At 40.6% G+C, this 18,152-nt stretch overlaps 1 protein-coding gene across 1 annotated transcript in view; it reads left to right on the forward strand.

The window, feature by feature from the left end:
* Positions 1–287: 287 nt before the first annotated feature.
* The window catches only part of RAD23B (RAD23 homolog B, nucleotide excision repair protein), a 36,326-nt gene continuing 18,461 nt past the window's right edge, over positions 288–18,152 (forward strand). Inside the window, exons 1-3 of the mRNA XM_084278760.1 lie at positions 288–477; positions 13,128–13,209; positions 16,151–16,230. Of these exons, the coding sequence (XP_084134886.1) occupies positions 412–477; positions 13,128–13,209; positions 16,151–16,230 (228 nt within the window). The 5' untranslated portion in view covers positions 288–411. The remainder of the gene's footprint in view (positions 478–13,127; positions 13,210–16,150; positions 16,231–18,152) is intronic.

Here is an 18,152-nt window from a genome sequence, read left to right on the forward strand (position 1 = left end):
TGGTCGGAGAGAGGTGACGAGTTGGCGTCATACAGTCGGGGCAGCTGCGCATGCGCGCCCACACCCCTACCCCACAAAGCTCTCGGCGGGCGCAGGCGGCGAGTTTACGCAGGCGCACGGCTCCCGCACCGCCCGGCGCGCACCCATCGCCTCGCCCCCCATCCTCCACCCTCCCCGCTCCGCCCTGGTTCCGCCGGGGCCAAGGGCTTCAGCTCCGCCCCCGCTCCGCGGTGTTCGGCGCGCGGTGAGCGTGACTGGCGACCGCGGCCGCGCGGCACAGGGCGATCTGTTGCTCCGCCTCCTCGTCGCCCTCGCTCTTCTCCCTCTCCTCTTCGCCGCTTGCCCCGCTGCGCTGCGGGGGACGTTGAGGGCAGCGGCCTGACAGCGCCAGGCGGCCCGCCAGCCGCCGCCATGCAGATCACCCTGAAGACGCTGCAGCAGCAGACCTTCCGGATCGACATCGACCCCGAGGAGACGGTGCGGGCCCGAGCGGGAGGGGGCGGGAGGGCCGCCGGCCGTTTCCTCCCGCGCTCAGGCCTCGCGCCCCTTTCCCGGAGGAGAGAGCGCGGCCCGGGCCCTGGCCCTGGGGAGAGCCGGGGAACGCCTTTCCCCTGCTCCAGGGGCGGGAGACGGAGACGGGGAAGGGAGGGAAACGGACTTCTCTGCTGGGGGAGGGGCGGGCGGCCTGTGCTGGGGGAGGGGTCGCCGGTGCCTCCGCGAGGGCCTGGGGCCCAGCTTTTGGTAGGGTGATGGGGGGGCCCTCCCGGGACGAGTTTAGTAGGGTGGGGGCTGTGAGCTCCACCGCGGGGGAGAGGAGCGGGCTGCTTCAGCGTGAGGGGGGTGGGAGTGCCGCGGGCCCCTTCCGGGGCGCGGGCGGCCGTGGGGTGATCCATTTCTCTCGGGGAGCAAAGTGGTTCCGCCGCTTGGCGAAAACGGCTTATAATCGCTGTTGGTGAACAGGAGCGCTCCGGCGAACAGGCTTTCCTCGTTGCTTTTGGGGAAGAACGCTCAGAAGGGGGAGAACAGCTCGTGCTGGGCCCTTGACAAGAGGAGCAGGAAGGCTGTAGGAAGCCGCGGTTCCACACCCGTGGATTCGTGGGTCGTGGAACGAAATAATAACCCCTGCTTTTTAAAATAGGGAGCGCTCGGAGTAGGTCGTGACCTCCTCTGTAGGGGGATACTGTAGCAGGAGAAAAACGTGGTGCCGCTTCGACAGATTCCAACATAGAAAGGAAATGTCGGGAGAGTTGTAGGGCTTTCCTCTGCGGGAGGGTGTCCCGGAGAGGAGCTCGTGAGCATTTGCTCTTAGGTGCATCCCTGTACGGTCATACTATGTTTGATGAAGGTGGGTGATGGCAGGAAGGCTTTATTGTTTTTTCTACGCTGCGGTGATTAATAATCTGCGTTTAGGAGCTGAAGGGAGCGCCTGTGAGATTCTGTTAACTACTGTAGGGTGGCTTTTGGCGTCTGGGTGTGTGGTGAGGCTTTTATAATGGAGGTAGTCTCCCCTATTGGTAGGTTCCAGTGACTGAATATCTGTTCTTACAAGGCTGAATTGGTGGGGCGGGGGGGCGAGGGGAAGGGAGGGGATGCGTTTTGGTAGCAGGTTAAGTGTGTTCTGTTGTCACATGGAAGTCTGCTGAAAAAAAATCCTCAGAGAAATAGTGTTCTGAAATGAGAAGGGCCTTAAATTAGTGAAGTTGCCTTGTCACTTGCTTGAGTGTAAATGGTTGCCTCTGATAGCTAGGTCCAGACATCCCCGCGGCCTCTTTTTGAAAGATTTGGGAATTTAGTCTCTGAAAGTGTATCTGCAGCAGCCTTTGACATAATATCTGGGCAGTGAAGCTCTGGACACTATGGAGCATTGCATCTGCTTTTGTAAAGTCTGTTGGTTTACTCTTTTCTGCTTCCATCTTAAGAAAAATAAAAGATGATGGTAAAATCAGTCTTAAGTTCATTTGGTTGAGCAGTGTGACAGAGGGAGATGGCAAATGTCTAACTGAAACTGTGTTAGAAACCTTCAAGGATTAAAAATGCTAGTCAGTACTTGCAACTGAGGAAAAACTCTCTTATTTGTTTTCTCCTGCTTTCTGTTTTGAGTAAGGTCCTGGGAAATAAAATCAAGGAGAGGACTTAAGGTATATTGCCAGTCAAAACACTCACCAGTTTATGAGACAGCAAAAAAAACCAGCTAGAAGCTGAATTATGGGAAATTTAACTGCACACTCTGTCAGTGTAGTTGCTGGAGGTGAAAAATGTATTTAAATTTCCTTGGTAGGTTTGTGGGTTTTTTTAGAAAATGCCAAAGAAATTATTTTCAAAAGTGGTGTAAATCATATAAATTAATAAAGTAAAACTTTTGAGCTTTCAGTTAGAAACAATGTTAACATAGGAAAATGCTTTGAAATGTAATCTGTTAAGCAAGTGCTTCACAAGTATATATTTGAAAGTTTGTAGTCTGATCTTGAAAGCTACTGAATTCAGCTAAGAGCACTGGTTTCTTAAAATTCATTTTCTAACATCTTAAAATGCTTGAGGATTTTTTGTGAAGTTCAGGAAGCACTGCTTCTAGTCTTTGAACTACATGTGTGTGTTTCTCTGCTAAAGGTAGGCTTGTTTACTTGGAGCTGTGCCCTATACTGTGACAAGGCCAAAAATCATCTAGTTGTGATAGGCCCAGGAAACTTGTTGCTCTAAAATTGCATTCTGATTCTTTAAGTTGATTTCTGGTTCTAGCAATTTGTCCCCTTATCTATCTAAAATTTGTCTGAAGACACTTGATATCATAGTGCAAGGCAGTATCTAACAAGAATTTATGCCTGTTACTGAAAGCTGCTATTAATATTAAGGAATACTTAAACCTTCCAATGAGAATTTGATACTTTGTAATAACTGTTTAAGCTTGTTACAGCCTTTACACATGCAACTGTTTGGTTGTTTATTTGTTGGGGTTTTTTTCCCCCCTCCTGCTTAGGCAGCTGAATTTTAAAGTTCAAAACATGCTTTTAATATGACTTTAGTTTTGGTTTACATGTGTTTTCAAATGTTGGCTCACCGAACATTTTGACTGAATAAAAATTAGTAGACTTGAAGCACGGAGTGTGCTTGTTTCTGAAAGTGCTAGATGAATACTGTAAAATATTTTGACTGACAAAAATGTTGAAAACATTTGTCTTCAGGACCAGTTATTTGAGAAGGTTTATTATCAACTTGAGGAGTGTTTGCAGGCATAGATGGTTTGTTAAGGCTTTTTTTAGGGAAAAAAAAATCCTCTGGAGTGCATGGGAACCAGTACTGTACTGGCGGAGCTCTGCAGAAGGGTGGCTTTACCCATTGTAATCATTCTAGTGTTCCAGGCAGGACAGCACAATACTTGAACATTCAGACTTAACCAGGATAAATGAAAGAATGTGTTTAGCTACATAAGCAGCTGCTTGTGTTTGTTGACTGTCTGTGAGAGAGTAAATACATTAAGTCATATGTTAGGAGCAAATAATAACCCATCTCTGAAACTGATGCAGACCTACGTAGCCAGGTCTCTTGCCTGAGTGACTGTGATTACATTGCAGGCTTCTGTTGTAATTATCACTTTGAAAACACAAAATAGGCTTTTAAAAAATTCAACGTACATTCTTAACTTTCTTAGACAGTTGAAAGTAATTCTGCCCTGTTTCTTTCTCAGTTTCCTGTGCCTGTAACGTAAAATCTCATTTGTCAAAATGCACAGAGGTGCAAGGAATATTCAGGAGGTCAGTAGTCTTTTGGCAGGACACTATCACATAACATAGGCTTTCACCTTTCACTGCTGTGCCGCAGTGTTTGAACTGCTTCTTTAACATCACATCAGTAGGACACTTAGTTGTGGAAGTTTGAGCTTCTATATGTTCTGATGCATCCTTTAAAAGTTTATGCTTTATTGTTAAACTTGTGTAAGGGGATACTCTGATGCTAATGCTAAGTTCAGGCATTGAGGCTAGACACTAACCAAAGCTGTATTACATTTGTGGGGAGTGCACTCCAGCAAAAACGTGTTACAAAGGGCATGTTATGGGGAAAATGTGAGGTTTGGTGAGGTTTACCAAATAAAATGGGTGTAATGCAGGGGAAAAAGGTACAGTCACATTTCAAAAGACAATGTCTTAGCAAATCATTTTCATTTTCTGATTTTTAGGGTGTTTAGGAACATTTTGGCTCTGTAACAGCAAACGGGGTGGTGCATACAAGGGGGGTACTTTTTCATGTGTATATGGAGGGTATGTATGATAAAACGACAAGCTGCTTTAATTCTCTTCAGAGACTGAAATGATAGAAGTCTGCATTAATTCAGAAAATTAATGAATAGATAGAGTATGATTTGTGAACCCACAAATTTTTTATTTGCATCTGTTTGTATCTGTTCAGTATGCTGAGACCTGTACTAGAGAGCCTCATGAAAAAGGGGATGCCTATCTGAAAGCCTGTGTAATGTTAAAGCATACATTGCATCAATTCTTCTTCTGTCTGGGTCTAGGAAAGATACACGGAAACTAATAATGGTTTGTTGAAACAGGTATTGATTGTATTTCTTAGTACTCTCCTGGTAATACTCTGGGATTCTATTGGAAAAACACCTCCAGACCAAACAGCAGCATTAGTGAAGAGTAAAGGTTAACACAATTCACTCTATCAGTGAACAGATTGTAAATTGTAGTACCTTCATATCTAATTATATACAAAATAAAAAGAAAGTCACTTACGAGATAAAAGTAATAGATTTAGTTTTGGTCATAGTACTTTTTGCTGAATTTGTGGTTTATTGTATTTGTTAGAAGAATTGGCTTCGGAAACAGTTCTGCAAAAGCTGGACAATATTGGTGCGTCAAATGGTAAAAATTTATTTTGAGGATTGTAACCTATGAACTTACTCTGGTGACCACCTTCTTACATGTGTTTCAGTGTATGTTAATCTCACAGAAGTTGCTGATAAGAGGTTTGTTTTTTTATTTCCCTGGGAGTTTATAGTCTTAGTGGTTAGAGGAAAAAGTGTTCTCATGATCCTGTTTGAAATCCAGAAATATCCTCCTAGGTTAAGGATGTCTTTCTGTCTTTAAGTCCTGATATTTTTCCCTAATTCTTCTTACAGCAGGTATCTTTCTCCTCACCTAGAGGATTGTTACAGTGCTCTTGCATCTCCTAGCATTTTATTGGTGAGTGTATGTACTTGCACAGTCAGAGGAGGTGTGGATTTGGAGGTTTTGTACTTTGCTGCTTCAGGTTTGATAAATGACTCTGCAAAAATTCATAGCTTTGGAGATTGTGAGGAGTGTCAGGGAGCGTTTGTTTTTTCCCCTCATCATTATGTTTATGCTGTCTTTGCAGACTTGCATTTTTCAAGTTAAGTTCTCTGATAATTTATATTGATTTTATTACCTGTCTGGGTTTTTTTTTGCTAGTGCCTTTTCTCAGTAACTTGTCATTCTCCCTTGTTTCCTGGCTAGAGTTAAGAATTTTCACATAAGGAAATGTTCTAATTCTTGGCTGAAGAGGGCTAGGATTTCACATATCAGCAATATTTTCCTTACATTATAGTGACTCTTCTAATGTAATTTCCAAAGACATTTAAGGAGGATTACTTGTATTCTTTAAAATTTAATAAAAGAAAGGTTAAAATAGCATAAATTATGAATACGATTGTTATTTATATTAGAGTATGTTTTTACCTGTTGGACATTTTTGAAATGCATTGGATATGTGACCCTAATTTTACAATTCTTTTATTTGGAATTTTCTTATCCAGTTCAGCTGTCAGCAAGGAAAAGTTACCTTTGTAATTCTAATAATTTGTCAATATTATGTGCTCTATCTGTCAGCAATTCAAACTTCTTTGGACCACCATTCCCAAGGTGACCAGTAAAATGAGAATTTAAATATACACGTTGTACTCATTGGAGATAACTCTGTACATAATTGTATAAAATCTTTGAAGTCTATTTTGAAGTTATGATTGCTTAGCAAAGGAGGTGGCCCTTGATGTGGATTATAGATGGGAAGGTGTTCCCTTTGGATCTTATGTGGAATGGAGAGTATTTTTTAATTAAAGTATATTTTAATTAAAGAATAATACAAGCAGATGACCATGCTACCGTCATTGCTGCCCTTGTGCGTACAAGGACACATTTGCTACTGAACGTTTTGAAAGTAACAATAGGAGAAGGAAGAAATGGCCTCAGGAGGAGGTTTAGATTGGATAATAGGAAAAAAATTCTTCACTGAAAGGGTTATCATTCATTGGAACATGCTGCTCAGGGAAGTGATTGAGTCACCAACCTTGGATGTATTTAAAAAGATTAGTACAAGTGGTACTTAATGACATGGGTTAGTGGTGGACTTGGCAGTGCTAGGTTAACAGTTGCACATGATGATCTTAAAGGACTTTTCTATTCAAAATGATTCTATGATTCTGATGTTGTTGTATGCCTGAATCATTAGGAAAGTACTTTCTGAAATGAAATTTACAGGGCTGTGTAATCTTACAGGGTAATCTGAAGAGTACGTCTGGCAGTGTCTTTTCCCACCATGTTTTATCCTTTGAATCAGTGACACTTGGATGGAGTGTACTCACTGAAACGGGACGCTACTTCTTTTACAGGATCTGGTGAGATGCAGCAGTGCTGTGAGGAGAGGGAAGAATGCTGCCAATCAATGTGATTGATAGAGCACTTCAAGTTTATTGCAAGCACACACTTTCTTTTATACTATTCCTACCACGTGTTACACTTGTTGTACTTTAATTGGTTCTTAACTAAAAATTACATTTACATACTCCACCCATCTTGCAGCCTGGGAATCATGTCTCTTTCTCAGTCCCAGGAACACTGAATCCTTATCACAGCTCCTGCTCCCACATCTTGTGGCCATGATGTATGATACACAAGAACATGCTGACCAATTGTTGACCCTTCTGTTCTCACCAAGACGGTGTGGGGCCTAATCTTACTAAACTACACAGGTGACTGCTTGTACAACTGCTCCATAGGTTCATGGCCTTGCTTCTCAAGCCATTCTGCAACACAGCAGGTCCTACCTATGCCCTGTAAGGACTAGACAGGCACCCTCAGTGGCTCTCCTCTGCACGTTGCCCTGCTGAGAGCATCAAATAAATATGAGAACGGGAGGAAAGGGCTTGTGACTGCTGTAAGCATTCCCAGTTGGAGTGTGGTCTAAAGGCTAGCTGACTCTAGTTCTTCCCTGTCTCTGTAATCTGCTGTAGTTTTGTATCAGAGGCATGTTAAACTCAGGGAAAGGAACAGAGCTGGGGCTGAAATCCTTACCCACATCTTGCCAGCTTAAATGTCTGAGCCAAACACTAAGTATTTCTAACTTGTATTTGTTTTGGTTTTCGAAGTGAAGACCACTGATGCATATCTAATTAACTTTACTCTTCCAACTGGTTTGTCAGTATGCAGTATTGGGAAAGTGTTTTGGGTGCTTTTTGTCTTCTTATAATTACTTAAAATGTCTTACCTATTTTATTCAGACTACTATGTTGCTTTAACACATGCTGTGAATTAGTTTGTGAAGGATACTCTTGCTGTAAAAGTTGTCTGCTTAAAGGTACCTGAGGGTTGTTTATGTAATCAACATGACCTCCTAAGAGTCACCACTCGACAATGTAAGCTTTCTCCTTAAAGCAATGCCCTTGTGGGTTCATAGGGGGCACTCCTAGCTGGCAATAGCCACACCATTCTGCGTTTTTTTGAAAGGTGCGGATAGCTGAGCTGCTTTTCCTTTATTTCTTGAAGCTCTTTTTCAAAATGTTGGATCTATGTGTTCATGTGGCCCTGCCGTCTCCTCTTTTAAACAGGGCTTAGATCAATTTTGAAATGCAGGGTAGAAATGTGTAGGGGCCAACTGTGAGATCAGAAATTAATTTTCTTGATTTCTGGGCAATGTATGCCAGCAACTGTTGGCTGATGTCACCTAGGTGTAGATGAGCTTCATTTTGGAGATGAAATTAGAAAGGCAGAGGTAATTCCTCAGAAAGTAAATGTCAGAGATAAATTTAGATTTGTATCTTACCAATTCCAGACTATTTATCTTCCAGACAATACTATATCTTTATTTGTATACAAACTTCAGGGCAATAAATACAAATAGTAAATACAGAAGTTTATGTAACTATCAAGGTGATCTTCTGACCAAGTATGATTGTCTTGTTTAGGACGACAGTGTAAGAGATACATGTAAATATAGGTTTGTGCCAGCAAAACCCGCTTTTATTTTTTGTAGGGGGAGCAGATAGAATCAAATGTGCTATCAGTAAAGTATTTACTTGCAAGGTAAATAGTTTCTTATACTATGGACATTTTAATAGTTGACACAATATATTCCATCAATCTGTTGCTGATCATGGAGTTTAGGGTAGTAAAACCTGTTGCACTTGTCAGTTTGTTGCTACATTAGCTTGTTTATTGTCTGATCCAACTGCATTGTCCTCACCTGACTTTGAGCTGTGTCTATAGTGATGGCAGTGTAATCTGTCGTGGGAGGGAAAACTTGTGGCATATTAAGCCTAAATTCTAAAAAAAGTGATTAGACTAGCAAGTCCTCCCTCAGAGAGGAAGAGAGCAAAGGTCTTTGGACTAAAAGCTCTAGTCTTTGTCTAAATGATGACATTTCCCAAAGTCTGAGAAGTCTGGTAGTCTATTACAGAAAAGGGGACATTGGCAGAAAATTTAAAAGGCAGATTTAATAACCCCTCTGGTAGGGGTTTCTCCTAGAAAATAACAAAACTGTTCAACTGCAGGTAGGTTGATTATAAAGGTCTTTTGGAATTAGTCTTTGGATTCATCTTTTCATAGTAGTTTTATTAATTTTATAAGAATTTGATTATTTTGAGTGCAAATCAATAGAAACATGATTAAATTGAAGAATGTGAAGTTTAACATTTGTACTCAGCTGCCTGATTGGGTCAGTCTTTTGGAAATGACTGTCAAATGAACAGCATAGATTGAGTGGGGTTCACTAAAAGATGAAGCCCTGAAGCTCATAGATGCTGGAACTTCCAGTAAGAGTAGTGATGCATTTCTTTGTGTGTGCTGGCCACTCAAGGGGGATTAATTTTCACCAGACCAGGTAGAAGAAAGAGGTGCTAGAAGGGTGTGTAAGACATGACTCGCCTATGTTAAAGCAAACTCCAGCTCATAAACTGGGAAAAAGTTTGGTGATACTGTATTTTGCATGTACCATGGGAGGTGGGAAGTCTATTCATGCTTGAATTATATCATCAGTGTAAGAGCAAATTAATTATCTATGAATTAATTTGGGCTGGAAATTAGGAAAAGGCTTCCAACATCAGAATAAAACTTTGTGTACTAGAAGTAGAAGCAAATGACCTTTCTTTTAGGTCTTCAGGTGAAAGTGGGTCAAGTTACTGATGAGGATTGTGTTTTGGAGGGTGGGCTTGATGTTGGAAGGAGTCCTTTTCAGTTTTGTGTTTGGTTTCTTGATAGATCTCAAGAAATTCAGAACTTGATCTTGCCTGTGTTGTATGGCCTATGTAATTATAAATAAAAATTGATGGGAGTATATTCTCCCTTTTTAAAATTAGGAATTCTGAACTTTTTTTTCTCTTCTGATTTAGTGTGGTGCGTAAGGTAGGAGAAATGAAAATTAGTGTGTGAGAGGGAAGGAAGGGAGTTTGCTCAATGACTGAGCTATGGGGACTGTTTGCCCAGATGGGACCCAGCATGCCCTGCTTGCCTACCTGGGTAAAATAGGTATAGGGAGCAACTGGGCAACTTAGCACTAGCAGTTTTGTGTAACTTTGTGCGATGTGTAGCTGGGATACAGTCAGGAACTGGTACCCTTATCCAATGAGAAGTTTTGTCCCTCAAACCCATATTTATTCAATTTATTGACCAGGGTGTTTGCGTAGGACACTGTCAGATGCTTTGCAGACCTGTAGATAGATTACAGCAGTTGCTCTTTCTTTACTGTTGTTGTAACTCCATGAAAGTCCATCAAGCTTGTCAGGCATGATTTGCCCTTGGTGAAGCCATGTTGGTTACCACTAGTCACCTTGTCTTGATTTTCCATGTGCCTTCGTACAGTCTTGAGGAGGATCTGCTCCATGATCTTGGCAGGCACAGAGGTGAGACTGACTGGTCTGTAGTTTTCCTGACAGATTCCCTTATGTAAATTAGTATGCTGTATAAAACAGTTAATCTGTGTTCTGAAATGTATTTTCTGGAAGATAGTTGCTTATTTTGTGTATCTGCAGCTTCACAGGAACAACTTGAAATACATTACAGACTTTTCAATTAATAATTTGGAGCTCAACATGTGTTGTTACTGTCAATCACTGTAATACATTAGATATATTTGGCAAAAAAAATACAGTAGAGTGAAGGTCCATTTAAATGCAGTCTGTATTAATGAACTTTGCCTTTGCAAATGACAGTCTTGTCTATGGATATAGTTAGCAAAATACTGGGAGTTAACTGAGCTATGTTAAGCTTAAGTTTGTCGTAAACTGGGAGCTGGAGAAATGTGTCTGAGAGCTGACGTAGGTTGCATTTGAATGTAGTATATGATTTGTTCTTAAACTGTTTGACAGATACAGTAAGTGTGAGGAATAAAGATGACCAGTACTGAAAACAGTAACGGGCTTCTCATCAGCTTCTCCATTTCTCCAGATTCCTGTAAGAAGCTACATGTGGCCACTGTATTGGCAGACGTTAGCAAACGATTGCATCTTTTCTTTGAGGAGCAAATGTGTAGTTTGTTCCTGTGTTCAGTACCATTGTGGTTTGTGACACCTGGCTGTGTGAACTTGGTCAAAGGCTTTCCTGAAGTCCAGGTAGACCACATCCACAGCCTAACCCTTGTCCATTAAGTGGGTCTCCTTGTCATAGAACATGATCAGGTTTGACAGGATCTACCTGAAACCCATGTTGCCTCTAGTCCTTCATTTTAATACTAATGTATTTATAGAAACGTTTTTGTTGTCCTTAACATCAGGGTCCAGTTTAAGTTCTAGTTGTGCTTTTGCCCTTCTAGCTTTTTCTCTGCATAGCCTCACTACTTTTTTGTAATTCTCATGAGTGACCTGCCCTTTCTTCCAATTCTCGTTTCTCCCTAAGTTGCAGCTGCAGCTCTGTTCAGTCATGCTGGTCGTTTTCCCTGATGGCTTGTCTTCCAGCACATGGGACAGCCACTTCCTGTCCCTTTAAGACTACCTTCTTGGAAAACGCAGGGGAGGGGAGAGAGAAGAAGAATGGGAGGACAAAGACAAACGTTGTGGGTTGAGATAAGTACAGTTCACTGGGACAGCATGGGAGGGAGAAGTAACGTTAGCAGGAATTTATAGCAAAATATACAAAACTGGTGATATAGAATGCAGTTTCTTATCGAACTGCACAACTCAGACTGTACAGTGCAGACCTGTCCTGAAGCTAGACCGTCCCTAAGCCATGTGTAATGCAGCCATGCACTTCTCCCCTATCAGCCCCACTTTATGCTGAGCATGATGTAATATGCATGGAATACCTTCTTTGGCCAGTTTGGGTCATGTATCCTGGCTGTGTCCCCTGTCAGCTTCCTGGGAGCTGTCTTCTCATTAGCAGGGCAACATGAAAACCTGGAAAGTCCTTGACTGCTTGGCAACAACTAAACCATCAGTGTGTTACCAACACTGCTCTCATCCTGACTCCAAAAAAGGGGACTACACCAGCTCCTAGAAAGCATATTAACTCTATCCTAGCTGAACCCAGGACATCTGGTAAAGAGATGAGTAAAGAAACATGGAAATAAAGCCTGAGAGGAGGAAGAAGTGGGAGGACCAGTGATGGGAAAAGGGAGAGATAATGCAAAGGTCTAAGTCATCATTAACAGAAGAATAAAGTGAAGCCAGGAAGCATGACTGGCATGTGAACTGGATTGCGGATTTATATTATGCTGAAAATTACTAAGCTCAACTTTTCAGTAAATGTTTAACATTTAGCACCTAATATACTGCTTTGGTGTTTTTACTACTCAAATAACCCTAACAGTGAGCTACAGCTTTAAATCTTAATAAAGAATGGTAATACTACAGCTATTTGTGGCACAAGCAGTTGTCAGTCCAATTAAGCTGTCAAGATAAACACATTTTCATGTGCTTTGCTGGTCAGATACCTAAGTATATACATCTCTGTTTCATGAAAGAAGTTTGTGAATATTCAGGAAAAAAAGCACTTCAGAAGATGGAGTTAGTTTGTAGGAATAAGTTCATAACGTTAGTTGTCTTTGTTTTACATATATTGGGAGTGTCTGTCAGGAAGCAAGAAGAATGAATGTTTCTATACAGACAGTTTGTCTTAAGCCATGATTTTGAATGTATCAGGACAGAAATGTTTCTACAGAAACATCCTTTTTCTCTTCAGGATGGCGTTATGCAGTCTTCCTGGAGAATATAGGCATTCTGATTACATGTCAAATGATGGGGTGTGATTTGAGCTATTGTATACTGTGCTTTGAAAGCGTGGATTTTATGTTCCTGGTCTGTGTAGCAAATAAATAAGGCAAAACATTTTTGTGTGTGGGCTTAAAATTGCTCTGTGAAGCTCCAGAAATTAGGAAGGAGGAGGGGATTGAAAATTACTTGCATAAAATGAACAACTGTATCATTTGCACAAGTCTTTGCATATCAAGACTTGAAGTCATTCCAGTGAGTTAAATCGGATGTCATGGTGACCTTACCAAAAACAAGAGGCATTCTCTGAATAGCCATTATGATGAAGAAAGCCTCCAGCTGTGTATAGCATGTTGCCCAGTGCATGCAGAGAAAGAACAGGGAGGGGAAATGGGTCAGAACATAAGAGTTTTTACCAAACATTAGTTTTCCACTATGTTGTAGACCCATACCCAAAGGCTTATGGAGAAATGACTTTCATAATTTGAGTAGGGAGAAAACATTATTTGGGAAAAGAATACTTGCTCTGCAAGTGGTTACAATGATGTTTTTGGAAGACTGGTGGACTTGTCATAATCAAGACGTGGCTGAATACTTTTTAGTATTTAAAACTTAAAGTGTATTCAACTAGGTGTGTCTTGTGAAACAACTTTTTAAAAAATTTTTCTTCAATAACACTGTTTCTGTTCTTTAGGTGAAGGCACTCAAAGAGAAGATTGAATCAGAAAGGGGGAAAGATGCTTTTCCAGTAGCTGGCCAAAAACTTATTTATGCAGGTAATGGATATTCTGAAGACACTTATCTGAATCTACCTTTTATATTGTTCTTTGATGTGGATGCTAAGTTTTCTGAAGATTCTGAGTAGTGAAATGTGCATAGGTTAAAAACCAAAGCAAAACAAACCCAACAACAAGCCTTTTCAAAGGGAACTCTTAATTTTGAATCAGAATTTTTTACCATCCAAGTCCTTGCTGAACAAAGGTGCTGCCCCAGAAAGCCGGAACCAAAACTCAGCAGCCTTGGTGCCTGTGAAGCAGGTATCCTGTATTGCAGCGCCGGGCACACAGGGGATCGCTCCTCCCAGTGTGTGCACCTATTAAAGCCACATTTCTCATATTGATACTGTACATTTCATTATCATTTCTAAGAAAAAAGGCAGGGTTATGCAAATTATTTCTAAGAATTCATTTATATTAATTCCCCACAGATAGAGCATGCTCAGTGACACCCAGGGGGTCCCCTGGAGGTCCCCAGGGATGAAGGCTGAATGCCCTCCTCGCTCTTAGCACACGCTCCCCACGTCTCCTCTTCATGCTTCTGGGCTCCCAACACCTACACCAACTAGTTAGTTTTTTGCTGAAAACTAGATATATTCTGTCTCTTAATTGGTCGCTAGTCTCATTATTTATGACTCCCCTGTCTCCTACTTCTTCTAGTTTCAAGGCTGTTGCACTATTATGGTTAAGTTTTGTCGCTGCTTTCATGAAAACAGCTTATGTGATTACAGCAAATTCTGCTAAAATCCAATCTCAATCCAATATCAATCTATGCAGCATGATTACATTTCATTGAATCATTGGTACTTTTAATACTTTTTTACTCTGTCGTTAGAAATGTATTATATGCTAATAAATAGCAAGCTAATATCAGGGAAAGACATGAAGTAACTTAATTTGAGTTCACATAGTTCATTTCTCTTTTTTGGGGGGCGAGGCGGGCAGGGGTTTTCACTGTTTTCTACATGGCTGGTCCATTTTGGCACTATTGCACAGATGCAGTTTTGTTCTCACTTGATGTCAGAATTTGAGAATACCCCCTGTAGTGCTTTTTCCTCTCAAACCATGCTTGAAAGAAACTTTGGTGGTCTTTCTACTTCTTCAGCATACTGCTTTTTAGATGGTAGTGGTTTTCCATTTTTAATAAGCTGAAGGTACTGATCAAAACAGATGCTAATGGAAGAGAAGGCAGAAGTCAGGTGTTTGTACAGACTCCTCAGCACTGTTTTTAGCAAATTTTATGTCCCTTGTACTTCAGTGAAGGGGACACACACCAGGAACATGAAGGTAAAAGTTGCATGTCTAATAAAGAAATATTAACGAGGCAGAAGGCCTTGCATAATGTATATAATTGCACGACACTCTTAATTATGTTTCTGTGATTAACAAGTCAAAGGTTGTGTAAGATCATACTATATGACTTGAATGTTTTCAGAAGCTGGGATTTTTCTGAAGCTTTCTATAATCCTCACAAGCAGTAGGAAAGGTAGGAAATAAGATTTAGAATAGAAGACAATTGACAGATCAATTGTATTTTCTTGTTCAAGAGTGTAACAAGGGTGTATCGATGACATTTATATTGTTACTAAAATGAGCCTTAGAATTTTCATAGTTTGGTAAAGCAGAGTGATATCCCAACTAAACCTCACTAACCCACTTAATTTTTTTTTTTAAGAAAGGTTATGCAAATCAGCAATGAGGTTGTTTTGTTGTGTTGTCATATGTATTAGTGTAAAATCTACACCCTGACTGTGGTGTGTCCCAAGAATGTAGGGTATCTCCATATATACTTTATGCAAGTTCCTTCTCTGAAGTGCCTATAAAACAGAAAATGGTGAATTAACTTGTGCAGGTGCTGCACCATCAGGACTATTACCAGTACTTCAGTAAATACAATACGTTTTTGAGCATTTGACCTGAAAGAGTGGTGGAACCAGTGGAGAGTTGAAACGTGCCTCTTCATTTGTGTTCCAAGTGCTATAACGCATATGGATTGCTTGGTTGCCTTTCAGTCATCAGGGCAAAGATGTGCCCTGTTAGTTACAGTTAAGTGGTATATTCCACTAGCACTGAGGATGGTTATGAAAATGTGTATTTTGCTCTTAAAATAGGGAGGTGGCCCTTGACCATCTTCAGAAATTTAATCACTTAAAATCTTAAAATATTTCCTGAAAATAGTCTGTGTGGTTTAAAGCATTTTTTCTTGTAGATGTGAGGCAGATCTACTCTGCCACAGCACTGTGGCTGCTTGTGAAACGTCCAAAGTGGTGGCATAACAAACACTGATTTTTTTTCTGATCTTTTTTTTCATCCTTCTGTTAAGGTAACAAGATGTGGAATAATTCTGGCTTTTTCTAATGCTTTAGCCTTCTTTTAAGGACATTGTTAGTTACAAAATGTCAAACATCTAATGAAGATAAAACAAGTCTGTCCAAGGAACAATGGCTAGATAGTTCGCTACATCTAAAGAAGATAAGTGGGAAGGAATTTTCTTACTATGTCTCGAGTGTGTAAGCAGGCATAAGTTATTCAGTTAAGCTTACTGTATGCTAAAGCCTTTGTTCTGTGTTAGAAGTCTGGTAAATCTTCCTCTAGAGATAACGTTTCTGGTTTGAATTATTTGAAGCATCTTCAACACTTCAGGCAACAATCTTCAAACTGACTAGGACTGTGAACATCATAGGAGGAAATTACTTTGTAGCTCTACAAATAAAGTTTAATAGCCAAAACATTTTTATAGGGTTATTAGTGTTTATAAATCTGCATAAAATGTATTTTTATGGGTTTGAATTGGGTTGGCTTTGGGGTTTTTTTGATTTATTGGTTTGGTTTGTTTTTTGAGGTGGGGGGTTTTGAACTGTGTTTATATGAGGGAATCCTGGGATGGTCATACAATGATCTGTTAAATAACTACTTAATTTGTATCTGTTTAATTTGCCAGGTAAAATCCTTAATGATGATACTGCTCTGAAAGAGTACAAAATAGATGAGAAGAACTTTGTGGTGGTTATGGTGACAAAAGTGAGTAGTCCTTATTTTTTAAAAGGAATTTGCCTGCCTTTAGTTTTTTCTTTTTTTCACTGTGATGTGTGATTGTATATGCCTACCTGTAAAACCAGTGGCATTTGATCATGTCAAAGTTTTGGTCAACAGTAAAAATAAATGCGTGTTTGAACAGATGAAAAATATTGCTTCATAGTCCTAGTTTGCCTGTGCTGATTGTTGTTACTGTTCTGTGCATTTAGATCAAAGAAAAATATTTGCCAGTGGCTGAGTTTACTGTTTCTTCTTGCTTGTCTCTGTCTTACCTTTCCAGTGATATTGCTAAAAGGAGGAGGGGAATCTAGCTAGTTTGTTACTAAATTTTGTGTACAAAATTCCTCTAGTCTTGCCATGTAGTTTTCCAAAGCTAATGGCTGTTTCTTTTGTCAAGCTCAACAGCTTGAAGTAGGAGAGGAAAGGATACATATGCCAATCACACAAACCTGTGAGTTTTGAATAAGTGCAATTGCAAATCAAAGGGAATGATTGACACATATATTTGAAGTATAGCTCCTATTAAAACAGTCTCCAGACTGCTTCTGGGAATCAGGCCACTGTTTTCTCTAGGCGTTCCAGAACCTTGGGATCTGAGTAGAACTGGCATCATCTCTGTCTTGATAGGAAGTTAATTTTGGAGCTAGAGGTCCTGTCTCCTGACAAAACCTTTATTCAGTTGCCTTTCACTTCTGTCTGATACTGGCTCATTAGGTTCTCAGTTTGAACATAGAATCATAGAATGGTTTTGGTTAGAAAAGACCTTCAAAATCACTGAGTCCAACCATCTATCCAGCCCTACTATGTCCAACACTAGACCATGTCACCAAGTGCATCTACTATTCTTTTATACACCTCCAGAGATGGTGACTCAACCACCTCCCTGGGCAGCCTGTTTCAGTATCTGACAACGCCTTCAGTAAAAAATTTTTTCTTAATATCCAGCTTAAACTTCTCCTGACACAACTTCAAAGTGTTTCCCCTTGTCCTGTCACTAGCTACTGAGGAGAAGATACTGACTTCCACCTCACTACAACAACCTTTTAGGTAGTTGTAGAGAGCACTGATATCTCCCCCCAGTCTCCTTTTCTCCAGACTAAACAATCCAAGCACTTCACCAGCCTTGTGGCCCTTCTCTGGACCTGCTCAAGCATCTTGATGTCCTTCTTGTGAGGGTGGCCCAAAACTGAACACACTACTCCAGGTGCAGCCTCACCAGCACAGAATACAGGGGAAGGATCACTTCCCTACTCTTGCTGGCCACATAACTTAACATAAATGTTACTGCTGTCTTCCTGAACAAACAAATGTTCTAGTCTGTGGTTGGCTTGGCAAAGAGGCGTTTATCAGTAGAAGGAAACAGGTGCAGATGGGATTTCAGAGTTCAGCTTCCATTTTGTTCTTTTAAGAAGAAACACAGGTGTCCATGAACTGCTAAATGCAATACCTAATTATAATAAAGAACCTTTGTTTTGGAATTGGGCAGTTCTTCAGTGTTACAGTCTTTTTGCTAAGTCTTTAAGCTTGGTTACCTTTCCTTGATTCTTCTCTGGATAAGACATGGCCTGTGATGTAAGCACAGCTGCTGATTTTGTCTGATCCTCAGACGTCTTTCAGTGTTTTTCTTTGAATGCTTCTTATAATTTTCTGTGTCCATCATGTTGGAAGCTAGTCATTCTTTCCTTCCACTTGAAAGGAGGAAATACTTTTTTCCTAATTTAAGCAAACATTGTCTGAAACAGATTCATTTTGCATAAATAGTTGTGTTTTGTTAAAGTTCTGGTAAGCCAGAGATGGGGAGGGTAAGCCTTGTGAATATTCACCAGTAAGGGGCTGCAGTGGTACAGCTTTCAAAAACCTAATTCCTTACCCTAGCTAGAAGTTACAGGCCTTCTGAAAAGTGTGAT

Source organism: Gallinula chloropus (genome assembly GCF_964237585.1).
Source record: "Gallinula chloropus genome assembly, chromosome: Z".
NCBI classification, from domain to species: domain Eukaryota; kingdom Metazoa; phylum Chordata; class Aves; order Gruiformes; family Rallidae; genus Gallinula; species Gallinula chloropus.